Source organism: Poecilia formosa, unplaced genomic scaffold (assembly GCF_000485575.1).
Source record: "Poecilia formosa unplaced genomic scaffold, Poecilia_formosa-5.1.2 Scaffold297, whole genome shotgun sequence".
NCBI lineage: Eukaryota > Metazoa > Chordata > Actinopteri > Cyprinodontiformes > Poeciliidae > Poecilia > Poecilia formosa.
The window spans coordinates 829,282-842,889 of NW_006800236.1; the positions used below are offsets into that span (position 1 = coordinate 829,282).

The 13,608-nt window shown below is 38.2% G+C and overlaps 1 protein-coding gene across 2 annotated transcripts in view; it reads right to left on the reverse strand.

The window, feature by feature from the left end:
- Nucleotides 1-1,346: 1,346 nt before the first annotated feature.
- creb3l1 (cAMP responsive element binding protein 3-like 1) overlaps nucleotides 1,347-13,608 on the reverse strand; it is a 31,767-nt gene continuing 19,505 nt past the window's right edge. For both annotated transcript variants that reach the window (XM_007572266.2, XM_007572264.2), the window contains 10 exons: nucleotides 11,624-11,778; nucleotides 11,429-11,510; nucleotides 10,679-10,872; nucleotides 10,217-10,363; nucleotides 9,331-9,389; nucleotides 7,366-7,434; nucleotides 5,306-5,408; nucleotides 4,890-5,049; nucleotides 2,808-2,976; nucleotides 1,347-2,721 (listed from right to left, as the gene is read on the reverse strand). In XM_007572266.2, coding sequence (XP_007572328.1) covers nucleotides 2,685-2,721; nucleotides 2,808-2,976; nucleotides 4,890-5,049; nucleotides 5,306-5,408; nucleotides 7,366-7,434; nucleotides 9,331-9,389; nucleotides 10,217-10,363; nucleotides 10,679-10,872; nucleotides 11,429-11,510; nucleotides 11,624-11,778 — 1,175 coding nt within the window. In that variant the 3' untranslated portion in view covers nucleotides 1,347-2,684. The remainder of the gene's footprint in view (nucleotides 2,722-2,807; nucleotides 2,977-4,889; nucleotides 5,050-5,305; nucleotides 5,409-7,365; nucleotides 7,435-9,330; nucleotides 9,390-10,216; nucleotides 10,364-10,678; nucleotides 10,873-11,428; nucleotides 11,511-11,623; nucleotides 11,779-13,608) is intronic.

Consider the following 13,608-nt stretch of genomic DNA (forward strand, 5'->3'; position numbering starts at 1 on the left):
TGGATGGATGGATGGATGGATGGATGGATGGATGGATGGATGGATGGATGGATGGATGGATGGATGGAAAACAGACAAATGATGGATGGATCTCTCTCCATCCCTTTATGTTAGACACAAAAAGGAATGAAGTCCACAGACACTGAGTTGCTGATGCAGATTTTTAATATTTTGCTCATTTCTACTCTACTGACTACACTATGATAACATAGATATATATATATATATATATGTATATATATATGGAGGAACATGCAGGACGCTATACAACAAACAGAGACAACAACACATCCAAACGCATTTCAAACAGCCTGGCGCCCCCTAGAGGCTCCTGACTGCTTTCTCAGGACATTCAGGTAACTGCAATAATCAAACGCCTCCCGGGGTTTTAGGACTAATCAAACTGTGTGTAGTTGCTGTGTCATCTCAGTTAATTACAAATTGACCCCCCGCCCCCCAACCCCTCAATCATCATTTATTTTATTTTGATGCCCCTCACCCCCTTCTGTTTTCTTCCCCACATGATGTTCCACAGGCTAAAATCTGGGATTATGACAGTACAAAAACAAGGCCCACTATTTACAACAACTACACTGGAAGTTGTTATTAATTATGTACATTTGGTATTTGGTCCCAGATGAATAAGAGAAAAAGAGAGAGAGAGAGAGAGAGAGAGAGAGAGAGAGAGAGAGAGAGTGGATCTGGCTGCAGTCACATAATGCGTTTCTGTTCACTTCCGATGACAAAATGGAGACAAAATCAATTAACTAAATGGAAGAAAAGAAAGGAGGAAACCCGTGATGAAGCGAAATGCATTATACACAGCTTTTGGACTAAAATGACTTGTTTGGGGTTTTCAGAACAGCATTGTTACAGATAGTGGTGATGAAATCTTCAGATTTCATTATAGTGTTCAATCAAACTGAAACTAGTGGTGCTTTTTCTCCTGGAATGCTTCATCAGTATTTACACACTTTCTACAAGCAATCAATAAATACAACAAACACTGCTGCTGCATGATAATTGGTGATCTATTTTTTTTTTTTTTTTTTTTTTTTTTTTTTACATTTTTTTTAATATGTGGCCAAGAAATAAAAGTTAGAAATGTAGAAAATAATCATTTTTTTATTCTGAAGCACCCAATTCATGCGACAGCAGTTTTACGCCACAAAACTTCACCTCTTCTGAAATGCCAAATCATCTCCTTTTTTATTTTGCATAAAATAAATATGCTAATTTTTCAATGCTCGTAATATATTAGAAGTTTTCTTTTTGTGTTTTTTGTTATTATTTAAAAAATAATAAGATAAACTAACTTAAAAAAAATCAGTACATGTATTTTTTTTCCGCATAAATTAAATATGCATTTTTTTGATGCTGCAAATATATTACATATACAATTTATATTTTCCAAAAAAAAAAAAAACAAAACAAAACTTTGACGTGTTGCTTCCTATCCTCGGAACGGCCCCGTTTTATGAAAGACAAGAACACGCTTCCCCAGAAATACCAAAATCTAAGAAAAAATTAGACATTTGGTCAGAATTAGAAGTAAAAAAAAATGCTTATTAAATGATGGAGTTGCAGAAATAACCTATAATTTGTATTTTATTTTGAAAATCTAAAAAAGTGCTAGGACCTTTTCATAAATGCATGCTACAGTTCTCCACACTTACTGGCACCTCTGGTAGACGCGTAAAAAGCCTTAAAATAAATAAATGTTATTCAGAAAAAAATCCCAAATTTTATTTTTCAGTACATTTCAACTTTTTTAAGATGATCTACATGTAAAATCATGTTTTATTTAATAATCCTGGGCTTCCTGTTACCTTGGGGTATGAATAAATATGACATGATGGAGTGGCTAGTTTCTCTTAGACACTTCAAAATGAGAAAGATGAGAACGTGCCACTTAGCAAGGCAAACTGGGGTTGCCATGGCAGCTACTTATTTTAAGGCATTTTACACATCTTTATCATATATAGTTGTTATATTTTGCATCATGTGTGCGGTCAAATGGGCCATATTGGACCGCAGAACAAGGAAGGCACTTTAAAACGGCACTGCTTCAATATCTGAAGCATTAGGTAAATAAACCTGGTTCCTTCAAGACTTTAGCCAATTTTTCTGTTTGTTTTATTATTTCAAAATGATCTTTTTCAAGTTGAAATTTGAAAGCATATTTTGCAGCTTTGTAATACTGGCTACTAGTAATTTTAAAATCAAGCATTGACTCATGATAAGCGAACAATGAGCCCTTTCTTATTAGGTGATTCTTCTTAAAAATGGGATTTTGAGACTTATGCTTTTTTAACTGAATATTTTAGTAAAAAAAAAAGCATCAAACCAGATAGCAAAGATTGACCAAGACAACTTTGTGCTGGCTTATCATATAAAATAATAATGTGCCAAAATGTGGAGAAGTACTTTTGCACGGCATTGTGTAGGTAAACTGATTCAGTGAAATGAGTTGCTTACTTTAAATTAGACGTTTAGTGCATTAAAACAACAATAAAGTTGATGTTTACATCCAGAGTGTTCACGTACAACAGAAAGACGAAGGGTGCTCGACGTGGGTGTTGAAGTTGGGCTGATTTGTAGCCGGAGCGATGTGGGAACAGGAGGACGGTCGCTGGTTTGGAACCGGCGGGCGGAGCACTTCGAGCAGGAAGAGGATGTAAGAGTCAGAAAACCTCAGAGACTCCGCCTGGTTTGCTTTCTCTGAGGAGACGGAAGGGGCAGCAGTAGTTTAAGACCCGACACGGAGCCTGCGTGGAATCACTGCAGCTTTCGGGATTTGTTTGTACCTTTGGTCTAATTTGGGCCCAGTTGTCTGGTTGCTGTGGGCGTCGGCTGTATGCCGACGGGTCTGAATGTGAGAGTGGATCTCTGACTGGAGCCCCTCTCCTTCTGATGGTACCAAACTCTCCTCCAGGGGAGCCTGTTCATCGTAGAAGAGCAGGCTGCGGGAGCGGACTGCGACACACAAACACACTGGAGTTCAATCTGAGGGTTACCTTTGACCTCTAAAACATCCCTCATTATATTGGCCTCATTATATTTCCCATTTAAACCCTTTTAATGTATTTTAATGGGTTTTATGTGATAGAGCAACACAAAGTATGCTGAATGGAAAAGGATATGCTTATTTATTTACCCTTTTTTTACTCTAATACCCATAAATAAAGCTTAGAACAATATTAGGTTGTATAGAAGGATGATGGCGCAATGGCAAACCTTCTAAATGGCTTCCGACAAGGGTGGGGCAATGGAACGATAATAAATGTTAGGAATTAATCTGCTAATTGTAGGATCCTTTATTAGGCACATTGCTTTCAATGCAGTTCAATGCTTTTGGTCATAAACACAAGTTTAGTTACCTTCTCTAAGATTCCAAAATAGGAGAAATCAAATTACAAATATTTTTTTAGGATTACAGTTTCAAAATTAAAATCAAAATTAAATCTATAACATAATGAAGAGGATTAGGACCACTTAAAAAAATATTTTGACTTTTAGTTTTAATTTTTACCCTTTAGGCATCGTTGTTTTTTATTTGTTTTGTTTTCCCGAAAAAGTCAGAATTGGGACATTTTTCTTAAAAAAAAAAAAAAAAAGTCAGAATTCTGAGATTAAACTAAATTCTTTTTTATTCTTTGTCACCGTTCCTGATGCGTTTCCATCGCATTCGCTTACAACGCTTTCAAAAATTCATTTTTCTAATAGTCCCTTAAACGCATCATCTCAGGTGCGTCGAAACAGACGTGAAGGAGAAAGCCGTAAAGGTAAAGCGGATAATTGTCAACCTCCAAATAGCACAGAGTAACGCATATATAAATGTGTGTGTTTTAGACTTTATATTTGGCCAAGGAAGGTGTTTTGTCCTCGCTCAACTCGGAAGAAACGATACTTCAGCCTCCAGCAGCCGCCTTCCAGCTAATGATAAGGTAGCTTCCGGTTTCTCTGTTGAATTTGTTGCTAGCTTGGACTGTGAGTATTCGCTGAGGGTCTAATTCTAATTAGGAAATTATAATTGCTTTCCTAATTAATATAAGCTAGAAAATAAACAGAAGTCCTATTTTTCGCCAACATTGTCATTGTCATATTGGCGAAAACACTGAGCCGACTTCCGTTAGACCTTCAAAATAAGACCGTTCGGGACGTATAGCGCGCTCTTAAATTAAAATAGCATATTTTCTTTAAAAATAGTTAATTTAAATGCTTAAAAATCGTCACAGTATGAATGTTCTTTTCATACTTGCTCTTCCATGACATAAAATATAATACAGTAGTAATTCTGAGTTGCCTGTGGACCAGGAAGTCCTTGTTTGCTTGAATTAAACTTCTACAAAACTTAAATTGAATATAGAACTAGTCAAATTATTCTTTAACTATTTACAATTGGTAGAAGGAAGTGAATATGTGGTGTGTAATCTGAGAGTACTTCATTTCAAGGATGTATTTAAAAGAGTAATCATCGTGTCTTAATATGTTAAAAATGTCAATGTTTGGGGGGCGGGAGGGTGGTTCGTTTGTTTTGTTAGATTGTGGGCCTTGTGTTGGATTGTAATGTAACCTTTGCTCCAAAGGTCACAATCAAATATCACAAACTGGTGCTTATGATAATATTTACCATCCTGTAACCATAGCAACCATTAGAGACTTTCTACATGCTAATCAGCTGATGGGACTCAAGCCACGGAAAAGCCTTTTTTGTACATCGCAAACATAAATGTGGAATTTTCTAAATGCTGTTGGGACTTTTAACTGGATGTAGAAAAGCAGCTTAATGTTCAGTAGAGGCGCTATGATGCTTTGGGAGTTTATCTTGGTAAACTAGTGGCCTCTGGCAGGACCGTAGACTGAAACGGTTGAGCATGTTTACCTACCCTGACTGGTCGTGTAGAGGTCTGCCGATGGTGAAGGAAGAGAAGAAGGTGAGGAGTGAGAGGATGATGAGGATAAAGAGGAGGAGTGAGAGAAAAAAGACAGAGGAGAGACACAAGGGGAGAAGGAGCCCAACACCAGGACGAAACACAGCGCCATCATCTGCGTAGAAACAGAACCAAAACCCCTACATTAACAAATAATGAGTAAAACTTGATCAGACCTGACTCTATTTCCAACCAAATTAAATGCTAACTACTGTAGTGCTTTACCCTGTATGAAGATAAAATTAAGATGACTATTTATCCCCTTGCCGATTTCTTTTGTTTTTGCTTTTTTATTAATTACTCGTTTTATCTGAGGAAGACAACCCGAAGATAACACTTGTTAAATACTTGTTAGCAGCAATAACATTTACCATGAGGCACGTTCCTGTTTGAGTTGAGGCCATTTTACATGAACGGGGGATGACTTTCCCTGAAATCAGAGACTGAAGCTTCTGCAGCTGCTGTAGAAGAGACCTGGGCATAAAACAGACACAAAGGGATATAAACAAGTAGAAAGAAAGGAAATTTTACACAGAAAGTTATACTTGTTCTTTGTTGTCATAGCTATGTCTATGCGGTACATTTCAGTCCATTTTATTTTAAGCTAAAAGACATGAGAGCATGAATCTGGAGAGCAGGGCTCTGATGGTATCTATCATCCACAGTTGTGAGGACGCACTCCAACCACTAGGTGGAGACAGAGAACCGGATTACGAGACTTTAAATACATTTAAAAAAAAAAGAAAGAAAATCAAAGCACTCACTCAGGTGTAAAATTGAAACAATGAGACAAAATTTAAAACGTGACATTTCATATTGTCAGCTGTAACATGCAGCTCAAATTTAATGGACTTTGAAGTCCTTTCATTGCGACTTACAGCTAAAGTTATTGCTTCTTAAAGTAAATATCCACCATCATGATGTAAATCTTTCTTTGGCAACCTCAAATTTTGGTTTACTTAGGTTGGTTTTAGCTCTCGGTGCTACGCTGAACCACACATTTCCTGAACTTTTCTCGATCTTTTCCCAGTCCTAGACACAATAACTTTCATTTTTGATTCATAGAGAAAGCGCCACATTCTCTCTGTCGCTATTAAAGTGACGGCACCCAAAGTTGACGTGCAGCACCAAAAGAAATTGCACATGGGAAGAAAATGACCACTAATGGGTGCATTTTGGGACGTTTTTAGCTTGAATCAGGTTTGCTCATTTAGACCCTCTTTTTAGAGCTGCACACTGTTTGGATTTTAATGAGAGTGAGCGTGCTGACTCATGTTTCCTCGCTTTGTGCCAGCTCATTGTTCCACCGTGTGGTTGTTAAACATATTCATCAGCGTGTATAGTGGGAAGAGGCGGAGGCTGTGCGGGGTACCTTCCATGATGAAAGCTGCTTTAATGACAGACTCGGCACTCAGACAGACAGAGACAGACCCTCTACCTCCTCCACACCCACCCACCCAACTAACCACCCACTCCAGGATAAAAGTAGACTGGTTTCATATCGTTATAATAACAGAGGACACAGCAGAGGCTGGTTTAGCACATCTGAGCTCAATTTGAGTTTATACTCTTTTAAATCTTGCAGTCACACTCTCAATATAAAATCTGAAATGATCTACAACGCCCTGATTCCTACTACATGAACCTATCTGATGCATTTGAAGTGTTTGAGAACCTTCAGTGAGTAATCCACGAAAACGAGCCCTATTTCTTTGAAAAGTAAAGTAAGTGCGCAGAGATATTTGCTGAACCAGGAAATGTCTATAAGCCGCTACCATATGCAGTGAGGAAATTTGAGCTCTCCAGAGTTCAAATTTCTAGACTTGAAGTAAAAAGTATCTCTGCCTAGTCCCCTTAAAAATAATTATGCGATCTACATGTTAACGGGTTGTTTTGGAAGTATAGAAAAAAAACTTTTTCAGTCCCACTATCAAAAACGTAAACGTTTTGGGTTTGCTAAACTCTGCTGAGACGGTAATTAAGGTTTTCTGCAGGATTCACCACCTCACATTTAAGGATTTTTAAGACCATTATTTATGACATTTAAGATCTGTATCACGACAGACATGAAGAGGAAATTGCATATTTATAAAATGTGCTGAAAATATTTGTAAGCATGGAAAACTATTGAGGAAGTAATTGTAATCCTTGTGAGATTAACTGTTGCTACGTTGTCCAGGTACCCAACAATAAATTTGCACTTACCCATACAGAGGCAAAAACACAAGCAAGCTAAGCTAGCTATTAGCAGATAGCTAATGTATCCCTACAGCAAAACATCATCCAGCTCTTGTTTTATCTGCCACTCAGTCGCTGATTGTAATCCAAACATCATTACATAAATGGATAACCCATGTCACAGTTGTTTGGAGCACACATAAACCTCTTGATAAGTTGTAATATCTGCAAGCCAAAGTGTGTAAAAGCTCACCTGTTGGCAGTCTCCAGGTTTTCTACTTTTCTCCACAGATCGCTGTTTTCTGACGTGTAATTCTCCACCCTGATGGACACACAGACAGATTATTGTAATATCTCTGCACGTGTATTTTGTTTGGTGTCGCCCTAAAAGATGCAGTCATTTATTAGCGCTGCAGTTATCCTAAAAGGTGAACTAAAATCACTGCAAGACTTGCAATAAGCAGTAATAAAGTGAACATTTGAACTTTTGAATGAATACATGAATAATTCTGCGAATACTTGAGTACAAACGAATGCAACATGTGAAAACAGCACAAAAATAAGCCTAATTCCAACAGCACTTAGTTTTGTATTTCATTGCACATTATAACATTTCATTCACTGTACTTTGTTTGTTTTCTCGCTTTAATCCCTGCTAAACCGGTTCCCTTGATCGATAAATTGCAGTTCTCTTGTGTATGCGTGATAGTTTTTCTAACAAATTTATCAGCGAACGCAGAACTTTTTATAAATGTTTCTGTGAAATAATCTTGATAATATTTGTCATATCTGACATTGCAATTACAATAAACATACATTTGCTTAATAGAAACATATTTGTCCATCCCAATGCTTATAAGAATAATAGAAACATAAACAAATATTCTGCTACAGTACATTAAAAACATTTTTGTGAATAATTGTGATTAAATAGTTTAATTGATTGACAGCCCTAAAAAAAACAACAACTTTATTTTGTGGTTTTCAGTTTGAAAAATTCCTTGGATTATTGGCCTTATGTCATATTCTAATATCTGAAAACTGAATTCTGGAGTTTAAAAATCTAATTGAACTGATATGCATTTGCAAATGGACATTAGAACGGACCTAAGCAAGTCTTGACAGACTCGTGAATCATTCCTCGCTCCGTTTTTTCCTGATCGCCTCTTTGCTGTGATCTCGTCCTAATCCTATTGGTCAGAATTATCAACCTAACATCTTCATCTCTTACACTTTCTAATCCTGATCCTCCATGCCTGGTTTGACTCATTCGCTCAGATTTCATCTGGTCTTTTTCTATTATTATTATTATTCTAAAGAGCTCTCAAGGAAGAAACTGTAATGTAGCAGGATAATAGAGTTGAACTGATTGAGTAAAGCGAAGCAGCGCTCTGATTCATACCACGTCTGCATTTACTCTGATGGGATTAATAAGACATTTTGCAACCATCTGCTTCAACTGTTCAGTGTTATTATTGTTTCATATTGTGATGAAGGGGTTATAAAAGCAAATCCATATTTTCAGTTATTTTCCATGACAGGAGATTGAGTGAATCTGGGCCATGTGTTCAGCAGGTTACTGGAGTTTGGCCATCATCAGGACTGGCCACAGAAAAGTACAGCAAATTTGCGTTGGGAAGTTCCGATTAATATTTTATCTTTTGTTAATGATTCACAAAGTAGATTAAACCACTCTGTGGGTATCAAAAAGTAACATTGTTGACCTCAGGAGAACCTGAGGTTGCCTGCAGTTTAGTCCGCTCACTCCGCTCCACTTTACAGCAGCTGGGAAAACCTCTAAATACAAAAGCTGGCTCCTGTCTGAGCAATCGCTGCCAAGTTCACTTTAGCATTACACAACTCGCTCTCTCTTTGGTCGGGTTGGATTTTTTTTCCTCCCCCCCCTCATCAAGAGCAAGCAAATGCTTGTAAATATAAAAAGGCTCATGGGTGGAGTGAGCTGAGGGAAAACCTCGATATCTAAAGAAAGTGGCTTTTGGATTGAAGACAGAAGGAAAGGTTATGAATTCACTTCCCTGAAGCCTCATTGGCGACAAAGACCTTTTCAGGATGTTTTTGGGTGTAAAATGCAAGAGGGCTGGCCTCACTTTTCTAGACAGCTATAGTGGATGATTTATAAGTTATGTAATTTAAGTAAGCTATAATGAAAAAAAGGAGGACTAAAAGGGAAAAAAATCATGGAAAAAGGAAGTCTTACTTCTTTTCCAGACATTCCACATACTCTTTCTTCTTTCTCCGACTCTCCTGAGCTGAAATCTAAACAAACACAGAGTATACTTTTAATCTTCTACCTCAGTTACAGCAGATAAGCTATAAAAGTCTGAACAAAATGAAAGGTGTTGAGTCATGAGTCATCTCCACTCATCCCACTCATCTGTCTATCCCCTTATCTTGCCATTCATCACCAATCCCTGTTTTCTTTTATCCCTCACAACTTCCCTTTTTGTTCCTCTCATCCAACATTACCACATATTTTTATTATCAACCTTAATCCACCTTCCATTTAGCTACTCATCCCACTCATCCTCCATTACCTTGTAATCTGTCATTCTTATTTTCCATCCCTTTTTATCCTTTAATACTATGGTCTCCCCACATACCTTTCATCCGTCACAACTACCTTTTTTATCTATTTAACTTTTTTTTATTAGAGTAATTTTTTTCTTTTTATTCCCGTCATACTCAATGACATTTATTACTCCCCCAATTTTCATCATTCTTTATCTGCAACCCACTCATCCAACTATTCAACTCAGTCCCACTCATTCTTCTTGTCCCACTTTACTACACATTTTATTCCCAACGTCATTCCATTCTCCTTTTCCCCAATTCTCATTTTTAATCCCCTCATTACAACTTCTCTTCATCCCCCTCATCCCTCACTTTTAATGTTTGAGTTATCCTTCTTATCGTTCCCTACCGCTCCATTTTATCCCACTCCTCCCCCTCCTTTTCTACACCCCACTCATTTTCCTCTTACTTACTGGGATATCCTAGTCATTCTGCTCATCCAACACTTCCACAAATTTCTATCCCACCCATCCTTCTGCTCACTCAGCACCAAAATACAGATTTCACCTCACCTTGTTTTTAATCTTCCGTCGAACTCTCTTCAGTGCTTTCTCCTCACTCTTGGTGAGGGGAAGTTTGTTTGGCACAGGGTAACCCTCTGCTACCAGGGTCCTCTTCTCTTCCTCTGTCAGCATGAGGGGTCCTGAGCCCTGCAGCTTCTGCACAATTATGCCAAGAAAGATAGTAAACATTTCAAAAGCGAATGTTCCTTTATATATTTAGGGCAATCCAAATATCCAACCTTTATTACAGCTTCACTCAGGGTGAAGAACGTCTGCTGGCATTAAATCACTACATATATTTTATTTGATCTTAGAAATTCAGCCCGGTGAGCTGGACAATAGACAGACAGACTTATTGAGCACGCTCCGTACTGGCAGAAACCCAGAAGCGAATCTCGACCCGACGTTGTAGCTCTTCATCTAGACAACGACAGAGACGTAATGGGGTGCAGACGATGCGACTGAACTCACGTGTGGTGCCGTGAGGAGAGGTGAGGAGGAGATGGCTGTCGAGGAAGAGGAGGAAGACCCACGACCTCCTGGCCTCTGTTGTGGCTGGGGCGAGGACGGTGGGAGAGGGAGGTGTGGGGAGGACGGCGGTAGTGAGCCGTCACTGTCGCCATGGTTACTGCTGGGTGGGGTGGGCGGGAGCTGGAGAGCGTCATCTAAAAGAGAGGAAAGGGTTGCATGAATGCTTCTGCTTGGGGGATGACTAATCATGAGAGATTTATTAATTTTAAAGGTGGGCAGAACACAAACACGATGTGCAGTCAGTGAGTTTTTCTGTTTTGGATGTCTGCGGCTGTTTATTTTATTTTTTTGGTAGAAGTTATTCTCTTCAGACCCCCTCTCCAACAACCAAGAACTGATTTCTGATTGTTTGGCTATCATGGAAATGATGTGTAGTTGTGTGCATTTGCCTATTTTAAAGTCCTGCTTCACCAATTCTCAATCAATCAATCAATCAATCAATCAAATTTTATTTGTATAGCACATTTCAGCATCAAGGCATTTCAAGGTGCTTTACATAACTAAAAACAAAATAAAAACAGCATGTGACATTGAATAAACAGTAAGAAAGAGATTTTGGTTGTTGAATTTTGTTGAAGTTATTTAATTCTAGCCTGGTTTAACATCACACAAGGATGAGGAAAAAGGTTGTCTGTTTACAAAGTGTGTACAAGCATCTAGTTTTATCTATATTAGAGTTGTTCTGAGTACCGTTGGGCAGGCTGAGATACTGTCCATTTTCTCTGGGTTCGTCCTTTATAGCTACTGGCTTCATGTCGTCTAGACGGCGCTCCTAGATGAAACATAAACAAATAAGAGTAGCAAGAAGCACTTATGAACATTTTAAACAAAGAATTATTTGCATTTCATATAGTTGCAGAAAATGTTGACCAGATGGATGCTTACAGTGCGTTTCCACGGTGACCCTGTGCGGGGAGGGGCAGGGCTTAATATGAGAGGCGGGCTTTCAAGAGGCTGAGGATCTAACCTTTGGCCGATCTCAGGCTCCTCCTGTTTCACCAGCATGGAGGACAGGTCCTGGCTGAAGTTCCAGTCAAATTCTAGATAAAACACAAGGAAATAGCAGATTTGTTATGACAAATTTATAGTTTGATATGTAGTTTAGAGCTGCTCAAGTCTTAAATTACCTTGAAGGTTTTAACCTCACTTTCACCCCAGAAAATTGTCCTGTCCCTCCAATACAGTAAATTGAAATTCTACAAGGAATCTAGGCAAAGATCCTCACATTTCCCCTTAGCAAGGCTTTGCTGTAGGTCTGCCAATGGGAAATAACAAGCAGCTTTTAAATCCTGCTTTGGGAGCGCTTCCCCAGAATATTCTAGCACTTCCTGTCGGGGCTGCTTATTACAGACTGCTGGACAACATTGCTTTGGCAACTGTGGTGCATAATTTGTTTCTCGTGAAGGAGTATTGACCCTGAAATAAAAGATGGGCTGAACCAGCAACTCGTCTTCATTATCCTTCATGGGAAAAAGAAACAGTTGCCGCCTTTAAACACTGTAGAAAATATGCATAATTGAGTGAACCAACTATAAGGTTACAGTGCAGTTCAGGCAAAGGCCACCAAAGCTGTGAGTATAATGCTAAGGAGACTCTCACAGGTACTTCACTGTTTAGTCTACTCCACATAGCAAGAGGTATTTTAGTGTTGGTGTTGGTGCTTTCCATCACTCCAGAGACATCCAATCTCCCGAGGAGACAAAACTGAAAGGGGAAGAGGCTAATTGTGGCAAAATCCCACAACTGCCACCTAAACGAGAGCATCTAGCAAACACCAAAGGGATGTAGGAAAGTCAGTGCAGAAAGAGAAACTGTAATAACTGTAATGAGTTATGAGAAAATAACCAGGATAGCTTCAAAGTAGCACAAGATTGGACAATTAGACAATTGCCCATCTATGCTCTCAGATTGGTTATGTGCAGAGTTTTATGGTCAGCCAATTTTCCAACTTATATCATCTGTCTCTGTTATCACAGGACTATAAGGAGGTTTAGCATGCAAGTTAAAAGATTTGAAGGTCTCTTCCATTGTAACTATCCTTTAAAGAGATTATACTAAAATTACTTCTCCAGCTTTTTCACACTTTGTAGCATAATAAGGTGAACCTTATCCCAGTCACGAGTCTTTAGCTGCATCAACAGTTATTTTGTTTTAGCATTACCCTGTATTTATTATGGAAATTGACCATCGTTACTTGCTGACATTAAGGAGTTGCAGACGTCCTTTTACTATGTAAAAGAAAACTTATGACTTGGTTTGTTGTAAAAAGAAAAGCATAATACTGTTGATCGTCTTTTTGTGTTGTGCAACAAAAAAAAAAAATTACATGATATAAATGAATTAAATTGAGTTGAATTGATAAATAACAGATTGTTTCATCATGAAAAATAGATTTTGGATTTCAAATTCAAGTAAGCTGCTCTATTTTGGGGCTTTTGTTGGGGCGGGTCATTTTTGAGTAAACAGAATGTTAGGATCGCACGAGGGTTAAGACTTTTTGTTGGCCTTTCACATAAAATCTGAATACCTTTTTTGTTTTAATGTGACAGGATTAGGAAAAGTTGCATGGTACTTTACAAAAGGACACATAGTATTGACCACAAGGAAATTTAGTCATAAATGGCACCTGCCTTGAATCAAACCTCTTTAAAGGTGAGAGCCTCCAAAATAATCTTGTTAGGAAAACAACATAAAACATTTTAAACTTTGCCTTTAAAAGTGAAACTGTGACATAAGTTGTAAAGAGTGAAAAGTGACTTCTGGTAGAAAAGGAGTAGTGTTTTATCCTTGTAACATTTAGACACCAGGACAGATACTTTGATGTTTGTAACAGCAAACACACACACACGCACACACACACACACACACAC